Source organism: Sus scrofa, chromosome 9 (assembly GCF_000003025.6).
Source record: "Sus scrofa isolate TJ Tabasco breed Duroc chromosome 9, Sscrofa11.1, whole genome shotgun sequence".
In the NCBI taxonomy this organism is placed as follows: domain Eukaryota; kingdom Metazoa; phylum Chordata; class Mammalia; order Artiodactyla; family Suidae; genus Sus; species Sus scrofa.
The window spans coordinates 13,099,300-13,123,536 of record NC_010451.4 but is presented as its reverse complement, the minus strand read 5'-3'; the positions used below and the strand labels follow the sequence as shown (position 1 = coordinate 13,123,536).

Here is a 24,237-nt window from a genome sequence, read left to right as displayed (position 1 = left end):
GTCCCGTTTCTGGAACACCAGCTTCATGCTGTCTCCACTTCTTAACCCAAAGGTGAGAACTGCAGTTTTTCTTCCTTCACCTTCCTCTGTCTGCTTGTGCAATGCACACTGAATAGCAACTCTAACTTAATTTCTGGCATTCTTCTTTCTTTTTTTTTTTTTTTAAGTTTTTCAAAACCTTAAATGTGTAGAAAAGGAAGCTGTAGAATCACAGGGGTAGGGCTGCAGGTGGAGGCGGGCGGAGCCTTGGGATGCAGCTGGCTGGGACCAATGAGAAGGGCCCAGCCCCTGCAGCGCTCTGTTCCCGGGCTGTATCCCTGTCAAGGACAGGCAGCTCAGAGCTCTTGGGTATCTCCCTCACCTTCAGTTACAGAAACACATCGGTTCTTTCTTCATTCCGTGGATAATTTATCAAGAGCTTCCTCTGCACCATGCATTCACATTCCAGGGCAAACCCCTGTGGGGGGCAGAGGTTTTCTTTTGCCCTTGCAGCAGCGAGTAGCACCCATGCTCAGGGCTGGCAGTACAGCAGTGAGGGCCATGTGGTCCCTGTCTTCAAGGAGCTCATGCTCTGGTGGAGGAAAAAAATTGGGCCGATAGTGTGACAACACTCAGAGTCTTTGCAGAGGCAGCCCGGGGGGTGCAAAGGCTGGAGTACCGCTCCAGGTGGGTCCTGAGGGTGAGCAGGTGGTTTTCAGGTAAAGAGGGTGGGTGGAAGGTTCCACGTAGAGGGAACCATTCAGAGGAAGTCTAAGGATGGTGTGAGCTCCATTAGGACGCCGAAGCCGCATGTGGTAGGGCTGCTTGAGCTTGACTGAGGAGCACCAGATTAAAACCATCATACATCCTGCCTTACATCCGGCTGGGGCAAACTTCAGCCCGCGTGGACAGATGAGAGGGTGGAGGTCCCAAGAGGCTGGGTGATGCTCCAGGGTCATAGAGTCAGTTATCAGAGCCAGACCTGGGAGCGGACTCCCACTCCTCCGTCCACTTCTCCCTGAATGGCAGCCGAGGCGACTTTCTCATTTGCTTGGTTCTGTTTCACCAGGGTCGTGTCTCTCCACCAGTTTCCTCCCGTGATTCTCAAACCTGGCAGCCGTCCCCAGGAAGCAGTCAGGCAGCTCTTCCCCTTGCTGGCGTCGGCCAGGGCACCTCAGTCGGGCCCTGAGTGTAGGGTTGGCTCAGTGCCAGCATGTTCGATGCCCCTCTTGGCCTGGCACGCGTGCTCCTTCCTGGCAGAGTTCACCCAGCCTAATTGCTCATTTTGTATCCCAGCTGCCTGACATATGCCAAACCCATGTGTTGACTCACGGGTGTCAGAGACGGCAACACTCAGGCGTTTCAGCCTGGCTTGGGTGAGCTCAGCCAGCAACTGGGGGCTGCAATTTGTGTATTTCTCTAACCCCAGCACCTGACACAGAGCCTGGCTTAGAGGAGGTGCCCCATTTTATAAAGTAAGTGCATTTTAGTGACTGCTGGTCCATCCTATAGCAGTGATAGGAAGCACCTGGAAATGAGTCCTAGCTTCGCGTGTCAGCTCAGCTGGTTGCGTTCTTTGCTGTATGACCTTGAGCAAGTCTGTTCTCTGAGCTCAGGCGCGTGATCATTTCTCAGCCAACAAACAGTCGCCGAGCGATTTCGCGTGCTCCCCCGGGACTCGGAGCTGGAAGCCTCTGAGACAGCCATGTCCATGTGCGTGCTGTCACTACACGGCAGTCACATCATGGAGAACTACTCGGCAGGTTTAGGGGCGCTCAGAGAAGGGGCGATTCATTGTGCCAGGAAGCGTGGGCACCAGCCTCGCTGAGGTGATGACGGCTTAGCTGGGACCCCGAGGAGGAGTAGGAAAGAACACCCCCAAATCCCGTGATGCCAAGACAGTGACTGGCCAAGGAAAAGCAAAACACGTTAAATGGAGGCCTGGCGACAAAAGGATCCCGTGAGCCAGCTGGGAAGCCGAGTGGCTGACAGTGATTTGCACGCCGCGTGCGTGATTTCTCACCAATGTGGCCCTTCTGTTATGGAATTTCACAGTCAGAGCAGCACCTGCTTCTTAGATGCATTGACCTCTAGCGTGAGGGTCAGCGCTCTGGTGGTGGACAGAAGCCGGCTCACACCAGCTCACGGGGACTGCTTATTACATGTTCAGGAATTCCGCACGTTAGTGCTTTAGCACAACTGTTATTAAAAACTGAATTACATGGGTTCTACAATTAAATGAATTATATTAAAAACAAAGGTAGTACATAATCAGAACTCATCCCTCCTTGGTTATGTTACTGTGTTTGACCATCATCTTTGCTCTTGAGTTTATTTAGGTCTGCCGTTTCTCTGTGGTGGAAATACTACCCAGTAGTGTCCTGTTAGCCATTTCTTCCCAACTCTGGGTGCAGTGGCATCTCGTTGATAACCTGAAATCAGCCGCGGGAGAAGTCTTTACACCACAGAAAGAGGCAAATGCTACAAATGAAAGCCACTTTTCTTTCGAGAGCCAATTGATAAATATTCATTAATGCACCAGTGGCGATATCCGTCTGCAATAAATGGATGAAGACAGACAGCACTCGGAAACCCAGTCTCTTCAGCCCTCCCTAGACGAAAACATGTGGCAGGAGACCCATTTCAGAGGCCCCCACAGAGAAGACTCCCCCACCTCCTTTCCTCCAGGGAAGGCTTCCCATTAAACTGGGTTTTCTTGACAACTGGAAGTCATGGTCAAACAGAGGAGGACGAGGGCAGTAATTTTCTCCGGGACTTCAGTCCTGAGCCTGTTTTGGCAGGAGGCCTCTGTGGCCCACCGGGGTAAGGAGTCCATTTAATAGTCTCCAGACTCCAAAGCAATCCACGGGAGCAGGGCTAAAGTTACATCTGCTCTGGCTGGTCGGAGTGGAGGCGACAGGATAGCCAAGTGGTGCTGCGTTCATGTTTCCCAATTATCAGGAAATCTCCAAAGAGATAAATCACAAGAGGCCGAGGGGCAGCAGCCAGGACAGCCCCTCCCCAACGGAGACCACTCCCGGGGGGCTGGGTATTGTCCAGGCAGAATCTGAAGGCACATGTGTCAGGGGGAGGCTGGAGAGGAGCCAGCACCAGGAGATGAGATCTGTTCGTAATTGGAAGGACAAAGTTCCAGCAATAAGAAATTCAATTTTCCTCCATTAAAGAAAGCATCTCTCAGTACAGGCTGAATTCAGTTGATAGAATGAATCTCTCCCATTAGTGGAGAGATAATTTCACATAAATATATTGGGAGACCTTCAGAGCAGGGATGAGAGTCTTTGCTGAGCCTCACCCGCTTAACTTCTTTGCCATGTAATTGCATTTAGACCAAGGGCCTCGGAAGGAAACCACTGACTGAATTAACATTAACCAGATTGTGTGCAGGGAGGTGGGGGCGGGTGGGCGTGGGGCCCTCGATGCATTGTGGGTGGTGGTTCTTGCCTTCAGAAAGGACGAGCTGACACCGGTGTGCCCAGCTGCTTGCAAGCCTGGTGTTAATTGCTTTTCTCATCAAACAGAGAAAAGTTTATCACTCTAGGAAGGTAGAGATGTAGGTACCTAATAAAACAGAGGCTGAGTTTGAGATCTTTTTTTATGAATGCACGAAGGCCGCGTCAGTAGCTCTTCCCCAGGCTAGAAAACAGAGGTAAAGGGAGGAAGTAGTCTGGACAACAGCGCCTGCGTCTTTGCCTGAGGTTTGTCTTGTCAACCAGGACTGTCCCTCCAGCGCCCTGATCCCCTAGGACGTTGCCACCAGTAGGCATCTTCACTCCCACCTGCTGCCAGTGGCGTACAGCCTGGCCTAGAGCTGGATCCAGGGTGTGAGGCCTGGGCTCGAGGCCTGGGCTCAAGGCCTGGGCTCGGGGCCTGGCTCTGCCCCCACCTCCCCTGTGGCTCTTGGAGCAAGTAACATGACATCTGGGGCCCCCAGATCATCCTCTCCTTCCACTAACTCAGTGACTTTCCAACTGGCTTTGCTCTGGCTTCTCCAGAAACTAAGACTCCACAGAGTTGCCCTCAGAATCACCCCAAGAGGTGAAGGGGGCCCCCCAACCTCTCCTTCATCTGGAGCAGATCTCACTTTTCTTTGTTTTTCCACTTGGGCCTCCGTATGAAATCCCATCTGCTGGAGAGAGAGTCTCTGAAACACTTGAGGAACCATCGCTCGACACGATCCTGCATCGTCCCAGTTATTCACTCCACCCGCCATTTTTGGTTTTTTCCTTTAAACAATCACCTGGTACTTGTTAGGTGTTTCTGGGTGCTCGAGAGAGAAAAAAAAGAAACAGACCTTGACTCTGGCCTCCAAGAGCTCATGACCTCCTGAAGAGGAGAGGCATGGGCAGCGTGGCAGGGTGTCAAGGGGTTTGTGCCAGGTTTTGGAAGAGAGAGTGACTAGCTCTAATTAGAGGCACGAAGAAAGGCTCCAGGGAGGTGTCCTCTGAATCTGAGTCCTAAAGGGTGAGAATGTTGGGAATGGGGTGTGAGAATGACATCCGAGGCAGATGGAAGAACTGCACAGACACAGAGGCTTTAAACCACATTTTGCCTGGCAAGTTTGGGAAACGCAAACGGCCTGTTGCCTGGAATTTGGAAGGAGGGTGGGAGGGGGATGTTGGGAGAGGTGACAGTTTCCAGAACCCACTCCAAGAGGACACCAGCATCTGCCCTTCTCCAATACCAGGTGAGAAGCACTCCCCTCTGCCCTGTTTACTGTCTTGAGTGTCTACTTCCAATGAGATTGTCATTGGCGAGTGTAACCATTGCCATTTGGGGAGCTTCCTCTGTACAAGGATGAACGAATAGAGACTCAGAGAACGGTGGCAAAGCTAGGACTTGAACCCAAGTCATGTGAGTCCAACTTCACATGCGTAACTACCCGGTACTGCCCCTCCAGATCAGCTTTGTCTCTTTCTAGCATCATGCGGCATTCTTAGAAAATAATCTCTAAGCGAGATATCTGAAAACATCTCCCAATAACAACTAATACTTCGATGCCTTAAATTGAGGTGGTATTAAAAAGAAGAAGAAGGTGTTCATCTGGAGTGGGTACCATGAGCCGCCGGGTGCTGAGATACGTCTCAGTGACTTGTCTTCTGTCTCTGACCTCCAGGGGTTCCCTGCCAGCCGGGTTTGAAAAGTAGCTCATGTTACTCTCTCTTTTCTACCCACAGGCATGCCTGTGTCATTCGAGGTCAAGTAATGACCTCGGACGGGACCCCGCTGGTTGGTGTAAACATCAGTTTCGTCAATAACCCTCTCTTTGGATACACGATCAGCAGGCAAGACGGCAGGTGAGAGGCCTTTTGCGGACCAGGGTTGGGGAAGGCCCTGCTCTTGGGGTCCTGCCACATGGCTGCTGCTGGAAGGACAACGTGCGAAGGATGGGACTCTGAGTCAGAGGACCTGAATTCACATGCCCAGCCCTGTAGCTCACTAGCCGTGTGGCCCTGGAGCGGACGCCGGCCCAAGTCCCTTTGACTCTAAATGAAGCAGGTTCTTCTCATGTGGTTCTCAGAGTAAACCTGGGGCACCTTATACATTTTGTCCTGGTCTGTGGCTTATGCTATGAAATACTGTCACATGGACCACTTTCTACAAACCAGACAGTTCCAGAAGTCTTAGCATTCCTGCCGCATGGTGGCCATCTGCAACCACCCAGGTCTGTGGATGCCCCTGCGTGATGCAAGAACCCTGACCTTCAGCCTGGATGAAGAAAAGTTTCTTTAATCACTCTAGCTCTCCCATTTGCTGCCCAGGGGTTCTTGGACAAATCTCCTCGCCTCTCTGGGCCTCGGCTTCTTTATCTGTTAAATGGTCTCAACAGTCTCTTCCGCAGTGGGGGTGAGGATTCAGTTCTGTGGTGGCTGGAGAGGCACCGTGCACACAGGAGGTGTTTTATACATCTCAGTTCCCTGCCCTGCTCTGTTTCATTGCTGTGTCTTCAGGGTCTAACACGTAGTAAGTATACAAGAAATATTAGCGAGGTATTAGCATTTCAAATCGAGACGGCGACGTTTCCCGTCCCAGCCATGAGACCCTTTTGGAAAGAGGGGGAGGGGGAGGAGGGAAGCGGGATATTTAGGCTGTCAGTGGTGGCGCGTCCTCTATTTTTAATAAAATCAGGTGGTGGCAGTCCATCTGGCTGAGTGTGAGCCCATAAGGTTGATTTTCACTCTGTGTTGGAAACTGTGCTCCAGGCTGATTGATTTTAGCACCTCTTTAATCCAATCTCAGATGTGAACATGTCCCGGCCGAGGTGATAATGAAGCAGAGCCTCATCTGTTTGTAGACACGTGCGCCTCTTAGACAGGCTCGGCAGGCTGGGCATGGAGAGCCCTCTGCCGCCCCGTCTCCTTCCCCTCCCTGTGAAGGGGGAGGGACCCAGCTGGGACTGGGACGGGTTCGTGGCCAGTCCCCAAGGGCCATCCGTCTGGGCCAGGCCACCGTTCCCCAGAAGCACCTCAGTGCAGACTTGCAGTACAGCGGGGAGACCTCTTGCTCAGGCTCTTCACCGCCTCCCAGCTCGGGGGCGCCTGCCTGCTGGAAATGGCAGATGTGAACATCCTAGGCAGCTGATACCCGGACCCCATTATTACCTGCTGTGAAACAGTCACCAAAAAGGCGCCACAGGGACTGCTCTTTTTGCCATAAAACTTGTCCATCATTCCTGCGAGATGGAGAATCGTCCACCCCTGGCCTCCATGCTTCGGGGGGTAGAGGGGTTGGGTAAGCTCTTGGGTCCTTGGGGAAAAGCCCACTTAGCATCTCCAGGCTTTGATTCCTCCTGTCATGCTGTCCCATGAGAGTGTGGGCATCCTGGGCAGTAAGTCTCTGCCTATTTCCTGCACCAGCCTGCTGAACCACATCCGGGTGGCCAGAGTTGCTACCTTCTGAGCTTGCATCTCAGAACAGTTCTTAGCAATGCATCAAGGGACGTCCGTTTTCTTCCCAGCTTAGACCCTGCAGACTGTGTGGGAAAGTCATCACTTATTGTCCAAGGGTCTGAAGATCCCCGTTTGCCTTGTGTGAATGGGTAGCATCTTGCCGGTTTTCCCTCCACCTCATTCCCGGCTCCCCTTCGTTCTTACCTCTCATACCTCGGGAGAAACTAACCTGTAGACAGCAGTCCCTGCAAATCCGGGCCAGGTCTAATTCATCTTTGTATTCCTCACCTTCCAGGCAGGGACCACGAGACTTGCCTTTGTCCAGGTCCCCCACCCACCCCCACACAGACAGACACACGCGCGTGCGCGTGCGCGCACTGCATTTCAAGACCTCACGTCTTCACAAGAGCTCACAGACAGAAAACAGTGGCAGAGAAGTTAGCCAAAGAGATCACTGAAAGGACGGGAAGTAGACGTCATAAGAAAAATTTTAAAAGAATGGCACCCAAGAGAAGCAGTTCAGCCTGGTTGAATTGAAAGATGGGATTATGCAGCGCCTGAAGCCCGGGGAACAGAGCCCTGTGCCTCCCCATCCACTATCTCCTCCGTCTAATTCCTAGCCCTGCCGGGTGTTGACAATCACCAACTGCATCTCGCAGGAGGAGCCAGAGGCTCAGGCAGGTGACGTAACTTGCCGGTGGAGTCAGGAGCAGGGCTTAGACGGGCCCTCACTGTTCGGGCTTCATCGGAGAAGCAGCCATTCCCTTGGAGGGCGAATTCACACCATGTCCACAGTGAGGTTTCCCTCCAGAGGGGCAGGAGCCCGTCGCACCCAGCTTTCGGCAAGGCCAGTGCCCCCAGCGGGCCCACGACCTTGAGAATAGGCCTTCACTCCCTCCGCACACTCAGCCTCTCATGAAGGGAGTTTGTAAGTGGGGCCAACACTCTGATGACAGTTAAAAACATTCTATCGAAGTTCAGATGTGATCTCGTTCTGTGCCAGAAAACTTGTTCCCTGGATGTTTTCCCCAAAGCCTGGATATTCTCCTGGAAAACCAAAGCCTGAACTCTGAGTTCAATATAAACTCAGAGTTTAGTTTGTATTGGTGTTTCTCTGTCATTACGTATCGCAGGGTCCTGGTAGCCAACGTCTTCTACCCAGAGGTTCGGGGGGCCTAGAAGGGGCTGAGTGAGGAATGGGGAAACAGGTGAAAAGCTTCTGCAAAGGACAGAAGAATCAGGCTTTGGAGCTTAGGGACCCTAATCTGTCTACCAAGAGCAAGGTGGTGGCACTAGGACAAAGCAGTTCAGTGCAAAATCCTTGCAGCTTCTGGAGGAGAGAAAAGCAAGCTAAAGCAGTGAGGCCAGCCCCACCAGGTGTGTTTATCAGGGGATGAAGGTAGGGTCCTGCAGTGGGGTCTCCAAAACCAGCTGCACAGGTAAACATTTGGGTTGAATATCAGTAACAGCCCAAAGTAAGAAGGAACTTAGGGTGTTCAGTGTACAGTCAACTCAGAAGAAATGGGCAGCATCATTCATGAGTGTGTTCTATAAACTATAACCAGCAGCCCCGGGCTGGGTTATGGAAAGGCTAAGGGGAATCATCGTCCCCAGGCCTGGGAGTGACCCGGTGATTCCCGGGCAATGTGATGTGGGTAGTTAGGAGGAGTGCACAGGGCCTGGTGGAGACCCAGGGAGGGGACTGGAATTCTGAGCGGGTAAGGAGCAGGAGCCCTCCATGCAAAAAAGCAGGATGAGGACAGGCCTTGAAATGCATCCTCGGAGTTCCCGTTGTGGCTGACTGGGTTAAGAACCCAGTGGTGTCTCTGTGAGGATACGGGTTCAATCCCTGGCCTTGCTCAGTGGCCTATGCTGCAGGCTTCAGCCTAGGTCACAGATGTGGCTCAGATCTGGTGTTGCCACGTCTGTGCCATAGGCCAGCAGCTGCCGCTCCAATTCAGTGCTTAGCCTGGAAATTTACCTATTGTCACAAGAGTGGCCATAACGAACAAAGGAAGGGAGGGAAGAAAGAAAAGAGAAGAGAGAAAAGAAAAGAAAAAGGAAAAAGAAAATGCATCTTAAAAGTAACAGCTAAAGGACTTTGTCCAAGGAGACATCACATCCTGGCAGGTGGGCAGGATCACTGTTCCCAAGTCCTGAAGGACTGTCAGGCCAAGGAAGACCAGATTAAAGGCATCCCATTGGGCAGAACAAAGCACAGTGATTCTGCCTGCTATAAGGAGAGAGACCCAGGGTCAAAAAAACAGTCAGAACTAATCATAATCAGAGATAAAATTACTGTAGAATCATAGAATCGTAATGACTTAAGAATAATCTATTTGAACCTTTGCATTTTACAGATGAGAAAAATTGAGAATCAGAGAGGCTCAGTGACTCACCCAAGATCACACAGCAGCCCATGGCAGAGGAGCCAGGACTAGGCTTAGGGTTCCTAACATCGGGGCAGGGTTTGTTGTGCTTTATGCGCTGAATGCTCACTGGGCTTCAGCTCTGAGAGGCTCTAATTTCCAGGAGCACCATAGCAAAGGGAGGCTCCGCAGCTGTCCTCTGTCCTGGCAAATGGCTCTCTATGGAAGGTTTGGTTTTGGTAAATTCTCTATGGTGATCACTCTCAAAAACCAATCCCTGTCCCTGTTTTGGGCTCCAGTCAAGTCCTTCAGGTTTTAGAGTTTCCCTCAACCAGTGCTCAGATCCCTTGGTGTAATTTTTTTTTCTCTTTTCTCGGCCTCTCTTTCCCCTCCCGCGCTCCTCCTCCTCCCCCTCCCCCCTCCCCCCTCCCTCCCCGCGTCCCCAAACAGCTTTGACTTGGTCACGAATGGTGGCATCTCCATCACCCTGCGGTTCGAGCGGGCCCCCTTCATCACACAGGAGCACACCCTCTGGCTGCCTTGGGATCGCTTCTTCGTCATGGAAACCATCATTATGCGGCACGAGGAGAACGAGATCCCCAGCTGCGACCTGAGCAACTTTGCCCGCCCCAGCCCTGTCCTGTCTCCCTCCCCGATGACATCCTTTGCCAGCTCCTGTGCGGAGAAAGGCCCCATCGTTCCTGAGATTCAGGTATACTCAGCATTCTTCACTCAGTTTCTCCACTGCTTCCTGTCTCCTGTGGGAGGTGGGGAAGGTTCCCGGGGACAGGAGAAGGCGAGAGCCCACAGGCCACCATCCTGAATCCAGCTGCTCTGCCGCCCCTCGTACACGCGAGCGCTATAAAGCGCCTGGCACCCGCCCGCCAGCGTAAAATAAACTCCCACTCCCTTTCCCCTCTGCCATCCAGTTCACCTACACTTCCTCCTTCGTCGCCCTTCAGCGTCCCCCCTCTCATTATTCCCGTTAAAAATAGCACTAATAGTTGCCACCAAGGAAAGTGAGAGCGAGAGGCTCCCACCTGTTAGCAGCATCCTAAAGATTCAGTGAGAAAACGTCCAATATCCGGCACCTGCTTAGTGCTCAGTAAATTTTAGCCATTATTATTGTTGAGATTATTTTACACGTGCTGCCTTCATGCCCATTAAGGAGCGCTTGGCTCAGAGCTATACACGCAGTGCTTTAGGTAATTACCAGTGAAAGGAAGTCGTCTGGAGAAATGCATTTTCATCTGAGAGAAATCAAGATAGATGCTTCGCCCAACAAAGCTGTGTGGAGTTGAGTTTCTTCTGCCATCCCAGCTGCTTTTCTAATGGCAGAGGCAAAGACCTTGGGGGGCAATGTGGGGGGGAGGTCCCAGCCATCCCGCTGGCCTCATGAGAGCTCTGGCAACGGGCAGGGTAACAGTCACAGGTGCTGGTGGAGCAGGGGGGTCAGACACATTTGTATGTATATTTCATGCCCCACCGAGCAGGCACTTCTCTCCACCGGGCCCTGCTGAGTGGCTTCAGACGCCAGCACACAAGAAGGAGATGCAACCCTTTTGGAATTCTCTTTGCACCCCCAGGTTGAAACCTCTCTCCTTCAGTGCCGATCTCCTGTCTCAACCACCAGGCCGACCTTTCTTATGAAGTGGTTGTCAGTGGAGACAGTGCTTGCTGAACCAGACACTCAGCCCTGGTTCAGCTGAACCAGACACTCAGCCCTGGTTCAGCTCTAGCCAGGGGTTTTCCCAAGAGCAGGGACGTTGGAACACCGGAGTCGGAAGGTCCCCCTCTCTCTACAGCGCTCCCCGGGCTGGGTGTCTACAAGCCCAGCCGGGTCACAAACCTTGCTTATTATCAGATTCATGAAATACATGAAGCAAGTCCTGTCATTGGCTAGCCTTTGCAAGTACCGGGAGAAAGAGATTTTAAAAGGTATGTTAAGGAAAGTTATTATTTATGAGAGCATCAGAATGGCACTCGAGCCCTGTTTTGCCTCGAACTTGTGAGCTGAAGTTTAGGAAGACTGCTTTGGTGTAGGCCCACTCCTGAAAATTCCATGTGTTGGGGAGAATGGGGTGGGGCTGGGAGGCCACACCCACCTGTGACATTTTCAGAAGGGAAAAGGCGTTCTTTGCGAAGGCCCAGTTCCCCTGTGAACACGAGAGTAAAACAGTCATGGTCCTTTTAATGGCTATGTTAGCCTCAATAGATTTAATGTCCCCTTCTTGAAACAGAGCCCAGAGCATCAAACGGATAAATATTCTCCGCTTTCGCCATGTGCCTGGGCATCTTGGCATGAATTTAAACTTCCCATTTTGGAGCAAAGCCCATTGCACCAGCAGACAGAGCGCTGCCTTCCACACCCCAACCTCTGGCACAGCCTCGGAGCCCGCAGACTCCGTGCGTTGCGCGCACCCGCTTTCTGGGGATGCTCGGGGGTGTTAGCTGCCGCCTGTGCCCCCAGCCCTGCATAGTGGTTTGGTGAACATCTTGTAGCCTCTGCTTATCTTCCTGAGGAGGAGAGCCATTTGAAACAGATCTCACTCTAGGAAAGTTTTGAGAGAGAGGCAGCTCCTCTTGCCAAGGCAGCTGCCCATGCTGGCCCAAGAGAAAGGTTTTTCTTCATCGCGGCCCTGCTCTCCGCACCACCACCAAAAGCATCGCTGTCGTCCCACTCAGCAACATGTCCTGAGTATCTATTTTATATGCTGGGTGCTTTATATATGTGACCTTACCCAGTCCTCCAACTGACCCAGGAAGGAACTGAGAGTCCGAGGTTCTGCGAGTTTTCTGGGATGACCCGGCTAATGAATGAGAGGGGGCATCATGATACGTATTTGACACGCGTTATCTCAGCCTCTCGTGAATGCGATGAGAGGCGCATGGCCATCCCTGCTCAGAGGAGGAGGCACCTACAGCTCAGGGAGGCAGGGATGTACCACCGACGAGAGAAGCCCCAGAAACGGGGGGGGGGGGGGGGGGGGGGGCTCTGACTCGTTCGCGTCCCCGCCCCGCCCCTTCCCCTTCCCACTCTGCTTCCCCCTGTCCTTCTTCGGGGCTCCCCTCGTTCCTGCTCCCCCTCTCCCCATCCCCTCCTCCCTCTCTTCTTCCTCCTCTGCCTCTGGAACCCCCGGCGGCGCACGTGGGGCTGCGGCCGGCTTGCCGCCCCCAGGGATCCCGTGACCGTCCCCTGCCGCCCTCTGTCTCCCAGGCGCTGCAGGAGGAAATCGCCATCTCCGGCTGCAAGATGCGGCTGAGCTACCTGAGCAGCCGCACCCCGGGCTACAAGGCGGTGCTGAGGATCCGGCTCACCCACCCGACCATCCCCTTCAACCTCATGAAGGTCCACCTCATGGTGGCGGTCGAGGGCCGCCTCTTCAGGAAGTGGTTTGCCGCAGCCCCAGACCTGTCCTATTACTTCATCTGGGACAAGACGGACGTCTACAACCAGAAGGTGTTCGGGCTCTCGGAAGCCTTCGGTAAGCCGCCCCGCGCAGGACGCAGCGCCGTCCTCAGAGACTCAGTGAGACGCGGGCACATGGGGCGCTTTTTCCTCCGCTCTTGTTTCCTCCTCCTCCCTTTCGCTTCTCAGACGCGCCCAAGGTCAAGTTGGTCTTCGGGAGCGGCCGGTGACCACCACGACCTAAGAGAATGTACTCAAAGACTGGCACGTGGAAAGCTTGACTGTTACAGAAAGGGGGGACAAAGCCAAAAAGGCCCTTGAAGAGCTCTGTGGTGGCCGTGATGGGCTGAGAGGGGTGGCGCCCCAGAGATAGAGCCAGTGGCCATTGCCCCCCACACCTCCCCCCAGCCATCGGGCCTGAGATGACCCGTTAGAAATATGGGAGCCTGGAGTTCCCGTTGTGGCTCAACAGAAACGTATCTGACTCGTATCCATGAGGATGTACGGCCTTGCTCAGGGGGTTAAGGATCCCGCATTGCTGTGGCTCTGGCGGATGCTGGTAGCTGTAGCTCCGATTGGACCCCTAGCCTGGGAACCTCCATGTGCCATGAGTACGGCCTAAGGGAAAAAAAAAAAAAAAGACCAAAAAAAAAAAAAAAAAAGAAATGTAGGCATCTGGAGCTTCTGGGTTCTTCAGTTTTATTGAGGTGCAAGAGTTAAAATTCCTCCTCCCTCAGAAAGGCTGTTTGACCTCTTTACCCCTTTCCAGGCAGAGAGTCACTTTGTTGATGTGACTCCCGTCTTTTTTTAAGATGAAGCCAAAGGTGACATCAGCCTCATGTGAAGCTTTTGTTGGTTTCTTTGTTTTTCACTTAGAATCTAAGGTCTTTACTTAATCTGCAATAAGGTCTTGGCCAAACGATTCCAGGGCTCTGGAGAGTTCTTGCCAGAATAGGCCTTAAAGCCCCAAACTTTCCAGGAGTCAAGGAGGCCCAGACCTTGGCTGGGCTCCTCTCAGCTTCCGGGCTAGGGCAGGGTGCCGAGAAGGGTTCGGAGCTGGACTCTTAGCAGTCCTAACCGCTGCAGGGCTGCTCCTCCAAGCAGTGAAAGCAGCAGCCGCAAAAAACCCCTTCTCCTCTGGAAGCTCACTCTGGTTCCACCCCCTCTGTAGATCAGCCAAGGCAGAATGAGGAACCAGAGCAGAAGTGGTGTGAAAAGAGAGGGCAAGGGAGCAGGAAGGCAGACAAGCACACGGGCAGGCAGGTTGTGCGTGAGCATCTGATCTGGGCGGTGTGCTCCCTGGACGTGGCTGTCTGGGTTAATCCTCAGCGCTGCCCCCGAGTCAGAAATTGTCCTCAAATTCTGCACGAGGACGCGGAGGCCCAGAGGTGTGATGCGATTGCCCAAGGAGGCACCCAGAGGAACTGAGCTGGCTTTACCCCAGGTCTCCCCTGTGGTTTGGCATCCCGCCCTACCCCCCAAGGGCAGGTTGGGCACAAAGATGCCATCCCTCACTGGTCACAACCCCTTCTGTCAGCCAGACTACTTCTGTGGTGTCTTCAGAAGCAGTGCAGCCTGCAGCCTCTTCAGATGAAATGAGTACACTTGGTGCCCACCAGGCAGGTGAAGCAGCAGGTGTCTGCACAGAGACTTCAGGGCTGAGGTTTACTTTCCTGAGGTGACAGGGGACCAGCAGGAAGGAGAGGGGCTGCCTTCAGACACTCAAGGTCACAGGGAAGAGATCACAGGGACGTCTTCCCATACATTCCCTCCTGCCGTAGATGGCCAGCAGTCTGACGGCACCTAAAGCAAACTTTAAGGGCCTGCGCAATTGTTAATTCCTATCTTGAGCAGGTGGCAGAGTATGGCCCAGGGGATAATAGCATCTACACAGAAAGATGCTTGGGAGGAACAGCATTCCTGTTGCTGCCAGTTCCTTCCCGTATCACAGTTACAGGGCCTCTCACGAGCCCGGCCTCAGGGCGCCTGCCCTGGTCAGCCGGCCTCCCAGTGACCCTCTTAGGAGGCCTGGATTTACAAAACAAAGGTGAAATCAGGGATTTTCAAGCCTTGAGACCTCAGAGCACCTTCTAGCTTTCACAGTACCCTAACTGAGCTTCTTTTCCATGTATTCATTATAAATAACTTCAGACTTTTTTTAGTGAAGTAATAACATGGTCATTTACAAACTGTGATAAATGGACAAAAATAAGGCCATGTGTATTCCTATAAACAAATACAACTATTTATTAACATTAAAATTTATTTTCTCTTTTCATGTACAGGTTTTTTTGGGGGGGGGAATGTTTTTTGGTTTCTTTGTTGTTTGTTTGTTTGGGCCTCACCCACAGCCTAGGGAGGTTCCCAGGCTAAGGGTCCAATCATAGCTACAGCTGCCGGCCTATGCCACAGCCACAGCAACACCAGATCTGAGCCATGTCTGCCACCTACACCACAGTTCATGGCAACACCAGATCCTTAACCCACTGAGCAAGGCCAGGGGTCAAACCCGCAACCCCATGGCTCCTAGTCAGATTTGTTGCTGCTGCACCATGATGGGAACTCCTCATGTATAGTTTTTTAAACATAGATGTGGGAGTTCCCTTGTGGCTCAGCAGATTAAGAACCCAACATAGTGCTTGTGAGGATGCAGGTTTGATCCCTGGCTTTATTCAGTGGGTTAAGGATCTGGCATTGCCTCAAGCTGCAGCACAGCATAGGTTGCAGATGTGGCTCGGATCCGGTGTTGCTATGGCTGGAGTGTAGACCACAGCTGCAGTTCTGATTCAACTCTTAGCCCAGGAACTTCCATAGGCCACAGGTGCAGCCCTAAAAAGAAAAGAAAAAAAAAAAAATCTAGGAGTTCCCGTCGTGGCGCAGTGGTTAACGAATCCGACTAGGAACCATGAGGTTGCGGGTTCGGTCCCTGCCCTTGCTCAGTGGGTTAACGATCCGGCGTTGCCGTGAGCTGTGGTGTAGGTTGCAGACGCGGCTCGGATCCCACGTTGCTGTGGCTCTGGCGTAGGCCGGTGGCTACAGCTCCGATTCAACCCCTAGCCTGGGAACCTCCATATGCCGAGGGAGCGGCCCAAGAAATGCAACAACAACAACAACAAAAGACAAAAAAAAAAAAAATCTAGGTTTAATACTGCATAGAACCAGTCCTTTCAACTTAGCGTTAACACACAGTCACTTGCCATGTCACCCATGCTCTTTATAAACATAATTTCTGGTGGCTGCATAATATGCCTCAAGTGAGCACACTTGGTTTGTTCAACCTCTCACCCCTCTGGGGCCTTTAGATTACTTCTAACTTTCCACTATTATGAATAATGCTGCACTGAAGACTTGAGGGTCTAAAGTATTTTCTGTACTGAAGATTATTTCCCTGGAATCGATTCCCCTGGGACCTTTTTAAAGTATTTCGAACATTTGTTTAACATTTTCTAGTAATGGACAATCACTCTTCAAAAAGAGAATGTTTAGGGAGTTCCCTTGTGGCACCGTGGATTAAGGATCCAGCATTGCTGCAACAGGCTTGGCCTCCCATTGTTAGTGTTGTACATGGATCTGGTTCTCACTAAGACATCTGATCCTTCGTCCTTTTCTGCACAAGGCAAGCAGGAGCCTTGCATGCAGATCTACAGCCAAAGAAGAGGCTTTGATCACCTGTGTATTATGTGCCTTTTGTTTTTTACAGTTTCTGTGGGGTATGAGTATGAATCCTGCCCAGATCTGATCCTGTGGGAAAAAAGAACAGCAGTGCTGCAGGGCTATGAAATCGATGCTTCCAAGCTGGGAGGATGGAGCCTGGACAAACACCACGCCCTCAACATCCAAAGTGGTGAGTAGATTAAGTCTGAGAACTTCCATGTGCCGAAGGGTGTGGCCATAAAAAAGTGTGGAATGGAATGGAATGGAATGGAATGGAATGGAATGGAATGGAATGGAATAGAATAGAATAGAATAGAATAGAATAGAATAGAATAGAATAGAATAGAATAGGAGCTAACAGATGACTTGTGACCCTCAAAACCAAAACTCACCTAGGTATAGAAGGGGTGAGGCCAGAGGCAGAGTCCAGTTAGGAGGCTGTTGCACTAGCATCAGAGAGAAAGGCTGTGCTGGGCTGAGAAGAGCCACGAGAGACATGGGCTGCAGCTTATAGGTCACTGAAGTCATTCCCTTCGTTTCGCTGGTGGGGAGACGGAGGCCCAGGGCAGTTAGAGCACTGAGGAGATCCATGCAAGATCTGGAATCAGCCCATTAGTACCAAAATCAGCCCAGGTCTCTCGACTCTACCTCGATGTGAAGAGAGTGAGAGTCTCCCTCATGCTCCTCTGGGAAGCTTTATTGGTACCTGCTCTGTGTCAGGTTCTGTGCTGAGCACGGAGGACACAGGAGGGGAACGATGTAGTCTCCGCGCATGCAGTGGTGGAAACAGAGCCAACAGGTCAGTGCGATGCAGAATCCTGTGCTGTGCGGGGTGGACTGGGCGCCGGACACGTGTCCCATCATCTGCAAGGCAGAGGAGCTGAGCGATTCAGAGCCTGGACTCAAAGGTCTTTCCACTGCATCTGTAGGATGTCAGGCACCCCCCTGAATCCAGGGGGTGATAGCACATGTCTTACAGCGTCATTGTGGGAATTCAACCAGCAGAGTAGCGCGGCCTGTCCAGGGCGGCCTGGGTTTCCTTATGGGGGAGGCAGCCTTGGGAGATGCGTCTGGACATGGAGGCAGCGATCCGGCGTTCCCTGCAACGTCGAGGCAACCCTGTGGGCAGCCGCGGGAGAGAGCCATCTGCTGCACCATCGCTGATTCTCTCCTTCCGTCCTTGTCCCAGGCATCCTGCACAAAGGCAACGGGGAGAACCAGTTTGTGTCTCAGCAGCCCCCTGTCATCGGGAGCGTCATGGGCAACGGGCGCCGGAGAAGCATCTCCTGCCCCAGCTGCAACGGCCTGGCCGACGGCAACAAGCTCCTGGCCCCCGTGGCGCTCACCTGCGGCTCCGACGGGAGCCTGTACGTGGGGGACTTCAACTACATCCGGAGAATCTTCCCCTCCGGAAACGTCACCAACATCCTGGAGCTGAGGTAGGGGAGGCGAGGCCTTCCTCCCGGGTCCGACGGTGTCCCTTTGCTGCCCTCAGGGCCCACCTGGTGTGACCCATTGGCCTAGAGGAGGGGACAGGACAGAGCCTCCTCCGCCGCTTCCCTGAGGCTAAGCTGGGAGCTCTGGGGAGGTGGGTGCTACTTTCCATGGGGCACTACAGCAAAGACACAGTGCCCTGGGAACAGGGAGCCAGCCATCAGGTGAGGTAGGCTGTCAGCAACCAAGAACCAGGGTCCTTAGATGCCCCTGAATCTTCTGTTTCCCAGCACCGAACCGGTGGGAGTTAGTCACGTGAGTCTCATAAGAATAAAGGAAGGCATTACAGACTAGGGCCTGATGCCAGCGTTACCAAGTCTGGCCCCGCTGCTCAACATGCACGGGGGGTTCTCTGCAGCTGTGCCCGGAACTGCAGCCCCACGGGCAGTGCCTCTGTGCCACCAAGGCACGGCAGCACCGGCCGTCAGCCTCTCCTTGTCTCCCATCCTGCCCGTGAGGATGGAGCATGGCCACACTCACAGCTCCGACGGGGGCTGACATGTGGGCTCTTCCTCCGCCTCCCTCACCCGGACCTCCTGAGAACCAGAGCACTGTCACAGCTGGGGTCTCATGCGAGGCCACGGCTGGAGATCAGGGGGCCCCCCTCTCCCTCTCAGGAGAACTTGCACCAAGCTCCTCACAGCTGTTTGAGGAAATGAGACCCGCCCGTCTCCTGGGCTGGGGTCCTGTGAGCAGGACGGGCCCTTGACCTGGAAGGCCTTCCTCCAGAGTGGCCAGGGCAAGAGGAAACTCTCCCCTGTCAGGCCCTCCTCTTCGCCCAGTCTAATGATTCTGCAAGATACTGACTACGACTGCCCCAGATGAACAGGATTAAGGAGACTCAGGGAATTTAAGGAACCTGCCCAGGGTCCAGCTTGGCAGACCCAAACCCAGACGCCGTCACCCAGCTGGGCCTCACCAAAGACTTGTCACTGGGCCCAGTGAGGGCCGCTTTGGCTGAGTGCTGTGTTGTTCCCTGGAGGTGAGTGCCTGCTGAGAACTCAGTGGGCAGCACGCGTGCGAGAGGAGAGCAGGCTCGCTGGCTGACCGCTAACCACGGCTGTCACGGCCCTCAGGGCAGCGTGCTGGAGCTCACCATATGCACAGGGATGATTGACAGAGAGGGTCTTTGGCCATGAGAAGCAGCAGAAGCTCACCTTCTGTGGATTCCTAGCAAATCAGGTTTCAGGCTGAAAGAGAACCAGGCCACTAATGGGATAGTCTCTGCCTTTTCTCTCAATCTCTCTCTTTTTTTTTTTTTTTTTTTTTTTGTCTTTTTGCCTTTTCTTGAGCCGATCCCATGGCATATGGAGGTTCCCAGGCTAGGGGTCAAATCAGAGCTGTAGCCACCTGCCTACGCCAGAGCCACAGCAACGCGGGATCCGAGCCGCGTCTGTGACCTACACCACAGCTCACTGCAACGCCGGATCCTTAACCACTGAGTGTGGCCAGGGACTGAACCCGCAACCTCATGGTTTCTAGTTGGATTCTTTAACCACCGAGCCACAATGGGAACTCCCCTTTTTTCTCTCTTTTATGCGTTTGAGCAGCACAGGCATCTGCCAGCGCAGAGGGGACGCGTGAATGTATTGGCTTCGGTTGGCTCCTCACGCTGACTCTCCGTTTCCTGTGCCAGGATAGAATGAGCCATGGTCTAGGGGGTCAGCAGAGAAACTAAACCTGTCCCACTCACCCTCTCTAGGCCTCCATTTTCACCTCTTTTGTATAAGAGACCCCCCTTTTCCCTGCCTCCCTCCCCTAGCTGTGGGAGAGCATGGGAGCTGGTGGGAAAGGAATGGAGTAAATCAGATTTGGCAAGAAAAACCAATGTTTTGATATGTTCTTATCTTGATGTATTTTCTTCCAGTCTTTTTTCCCAGGCATGTTTCTCTGGGTCACCCCCTCCCTTCTCACTAGAATGCATCTCCAGTTCTGTATTCTAGTCTGAGCAGAGTCAAGGTGGACCGAGGTCTGGGTGGCTTTCTGCAGGGCAGCGTGCACACAGACAAGAGAGCCTGTGTCTCTGGGACTGTGTCTTTGTACAGGGGAGCCAGTCGACGGTCCCAGGCTCTGACTTAGCCCTGGTGAAAAGCAGTGGCAAGTGTCAACCTCACCCGCTTCCCCTCTAGTGAGCCGTGTTGGTGCGGGTGAAACCATGCCTCTCCTGTGATATGTAGCTGCTTATAAGTGAGCTCACTGACAAGTAATATCCAATAAGAAATATATCAGTGTCAGAGGTGCTAAGTCTTTATTTATTATAGCATTGTACAGTACCATTGCTGTCAAGTTTTCAGGCTGCTAATAATGCTTCTAACCCTGCTGCTAACACTTCATTCTTTCTTCTATTCCCTGCTCTCCTGTCTTCTGTCAGAAATAAAGATTTCAGACATAGGTAAGCCAACCAGCGGAGAATTGCCTGTCTCTGCCTTGTTGCATGTTGGGTGGTAAGCTGCACGTGTCAATTTCCGCTCGCTCGATGGCAGACGAGTCCTGCGTGATTGGAAGTGATTGAAGTGATTGGGTGTAATCAGCTCCAATGAGAGAAAGTCATTAATAATGGGGGGGGGGCAGGTGGTGAGAGCCCGAACCCCTTTCATCTCCAGCAGGGCGCAGCAGTTCCTCTGGTAGTCTGTGGACATGACAGGCTGAGTAATGGAGGGAAATCTTTAACCTTGGTGTGGCAATCTCAACCCCAGCCTGCTTATCCTTCAGGTGGATGAGGCGATTATCCTGACTGTGTTCGGGGACTTGGGGGGGGGCCTGGAAGAAGACAGGTTCGGATCTGTGTTTCTGCGGGCATTCCAGGTGCCTCGGCTTTTGGCGGCTGGGATGCTAGGGGACCCTCCAAGAAGGTCCACCAGCAAGGACAGAATGCAGGGATTGCCAGGCCATACGGACCACCCAGTGGGAGCCGCCCCCAAACAGGAGATTTGTCACAGAGTAGATGCCTCATGTAGGCTCACAGTGACCCCGCAGCAAGCAGAAGCGGTCCTCGTCAGACACACGAGAGGAGCGTCTGCCTGTCAGCATCACCTGCCCCGTGGCACTTGTCTGACTTCCGGGTAACAGTCACCTCAGAGTCCCCTAGCCTTGAAAGTAGCCATGGCAGATGGGGATGTGGCTTGCACTGCTGCCCAGGTGGCTCTGAGTTATCCACACGTGGCTCAGATCAAAATGGCACATGGGGGGGATGCTCATTCGGGATAAGGATGGTGGAGGCAGACCCCAAGTCCAATGATTCTGTCCATGCCTTCTTAATTGGATGCAGTACTAATGTAAGAATCTGTATTATTTTAAAATAATAATAGGTAGTGTGTAGCATAGAGGGGTTAAGTGATTTACGTAGAGTAGAGCGTTCACCCTCAAATCACCCAGTGAAGCAGGTATTCATGATACATCCACTTTGAAGCTCCCCAGTTGTGTGACCTTGAAAAACTGACTTTCTCTCTCTGAGAACTTTTATTAATTTGAGGTTAATAAAATCTACCTTGGAGGTTGTTATAAAGATTACAGAGGATGTTTGTAAAGTATTTAGCATTGTGTCAGGCACAGAGAGGAGCTGTAATAATAATAAATCCTACCATCATCGTAACCATTAGATGATGATGTTGATAATGATGAGTCTCCATATTTCCCAAAAAGGAACTCAATCCTCTTACAACCACAGACACAGGTATTAAAGTAAATTAAGGAGTTCCCGTCGTGTCTTAGCGGTTAACAAACCCACCTAGGATCCATGAGGTTGCAGGTTCGATCCCGGGCCTCACTCAGTGGGTTAAGGCTCTGGCATTGCCGTGCTATGGTATAGGTTGCAGACAGGGCTCGAAGCCCACATTGCTGTGGCTGCGGCTTAGGTTGGCAGCTAAAACTCTGATTCGACCCCTAGCCTGGGAACTTCCATATGCCATGACTGCAGCCCCTAAAAAGCAAAAAAAAAAAAAAAAAAAAAAAAAGAGGAAACACATAGATGTGATTGATTACACATCAAATTAGACACTGAGCTTCCTGGCAGCCAGCATAAACAGGGAAACACAGTTGTTTTCATGGTTTACATTATCAGAAACGGGGAACTATGCCCCCACTTCTCAGAGGAGAAATATTTTTTCCTGACACTGAAACCGAAGAGAGGTTTTCATTGAGCTTTGTATGGATGCTACTGAGCTATGTAAGAACTGATATGTGCTCTCAAGTTCAGTTTTCTAGAAAACACAGAAGTGCATGTCATCTGAAGATCTTGGATGAAAACCTGGCATTTAACCTTAAAACCTCTGTTAGGTGGTGGTAACTGCCTGCGACACAGCTGGAATACAAGGGGACTTCTTTGGGAAGAGTCAGGAGCCAGGGTGCTTTGTCCAGTTGGGCTGTGTATTCGTGTGACCTTGGGCTGGTCACCTAGCTTGTCTGGTTTCCAGCTGCATCATCTACACGTTGAGAGAGTTGTGGTCTTGGGTCCCTTTTGTTCCCGATGTGTAGCAATCTTTTGATGTATCCATGGGCTGATTTCAGAGCTGGCTTCCTGCCCTCTCTCATTTCATTGTTTTCTCAGGTGCTCAAAACTATTTCGAAAGTGAGCCAAAGTGGAAGGGAAAACTGGCATTTCTTTCTGCCTTCAGTTTTCTAAGGACAGTCAGGAAAGAGAAGACCTGAGCTCTAGCTCTGAGTTTAACTGGCGCCTGGATCTTGGCAAATCCCATCCCCTCTCAGAGCTTTGGTGCGTCAGTAAATGCGAGAAATGGGAGAAAGAAATTCTAAAATTGTGTCCTCTTTGTTCATCAGCATTTACTGTTCCAGCTGTGCCCAGGAATAATGTTTGGCTCCAGGCCGGCGACCTTAGCCTGTATGTGACCCTCGGGGCAGGCTCCTCTCTTTCTTTGGCCTTTCCAGCCTCAGTGCAGCCCACGAGGCTGAGCAGGCCCAGCACGGAGACCCCCAGTCTTTTGAGGGTCTTCCTCCCTGATCTCTTCAGGGAATCAGGATCCTCACTTTTTCCCAGGCCACTTCCCGGGGGTCAGGGAGGAATCTTTGAAGCCTGTTGTTCAGAAGGACATTTGACCTCAAGTCTCCATCCAACCCGGCCACACGTATTATGCTATGAGCTCTAAGAGAGCCTTTAATTGCCTCCAAAAATAGGTTAGGCAGACATTATTAAGTATGACATACTTGTCTTTCCCCTTGTGCAATAACATAAATATTCTGGAGGTTTCTCCAGGTGACCAGCTTCCATTGATTGGGCGTCTTTATTTTTTAATGGAAAAGGCTCTCTGCTCAAAGATTGACATTCTTCATGCAATTTGGTCCTCAGAATTACCCCTTAGCCCTTTGAAGTCAGTATGTTTATCCCCATTGCTCAGATTAAAAAAAAAAAAAAAAAAACTGAGGCTCAGAGTAATGAAGTCAGTCGCCCAAGGTCACCTACCAAGTGGGCAGCAGGGCTGGTATTTGAGCCTGTCTGTGTGGTTCCAGTGCTCAAGGTCTTCCCTGCGGCTCTGAGAACCAGTGACTCGAGTTCTGTCCCTTTGCACAAGGCAGGTCTTCTTCTGTGACAGAGGGAAAAGTCTTCTCAGAAGCAGGAAATTGATTGCCTTTCTTCCCAAGAGACTCTTGGGCTCACAGCTCCTTCTAGAAGATGCCCTACATTGTCCAGAAAGAGGGCAGAGTGAGGCTTCCCTATACCTTGTTCACTTCAGGGCTGGCACTCTTTTATAGAGTCTCAGATATGATGTAGCGTCCAGAGGTACCAGGGTTATGTTTAAGGAAGTGGAAAAGAATGACGGTACTCTCTGCCCCGCCCTGCTCAGGATACTGGGGATCAGAATCGGATCAGACATGGTTCCTGTCCACAGACCCAGGCCTGGGGCTCGGCCGTAGACCACCTCCCATCTCATGCATTTACAGTTTGCAGAGTATTCTAAGCAAGGCCTCGCTCCTCCAAGTACAGACCAGCAACATCAGCATCCTCTGAGCCCTTGTTAGACATGCAGACTCTCAGGCCACACCCACAACTGCCTGCCGAGCTGAAGTTTTCATGTTAACATGCTTCACTGGGCCCATTAAAGTTTGAAAAGCACTGTTCTAAAGCTGGAGTTTCTGGATTTGGCCATTCCTTTGAGTCACCTAGCGAGATCTGAAAGGGACAGATGCCCAGACTCTGCAGATGTGATGGGTGAGGCTTTCTTTTCTTTTTTTTTTTTTTTTTAAGTTTTTCAGGTGAATCTGATGTGTAGCCATGTTGCAAGCCATCACCCTAAGATGCTTAGCAGTGGGTGTTTCCTGTGTCTAATCCCAGGGAGGCAGATAGTCCTTCACTCGCCAGTTCATAAACTCAGCAGGCCTTTCTGGAGCATCACCTCTGCACCAGCCCAGTCCTGAGCACCAGGAACTTGAAGCCGGGCCCTGCCCTCGAGGAGCCCAAGATGTCCTTGAG

The 24,237-nt window shown here is 52.1% G+C and overlaps 1 protein-coding gene across 1 annotated transcript in view; it reads left to right on the top strand.

The window, feature by feature from the left end:
* Nucleotides 1-24,237, top strand: part of TENM4 (teneurin transmembrane protein 4) — a 786,343-nt gene that overhangs the window by 703,421 nt on the left and 58,685 nt on the right. Inside the window, 5 exon segments of the mRNA XM_005667171.2 lie at nucleotides 5,175-5,294; nucleotides 9,707-9,968; nucleotides 12,474-12,741; nucleotides 16,366-16,509; nucleotides 17,509-17,758. Coding sequence (XP_005667228.2) covers nucleotides 5,175-5,294; nucleotides 9,707-9,968; nucleotides 12,474-12,741; nucleotides 16,366-16,509; nucleotides 17,509-17,758 — 1,044 coding nt within the window.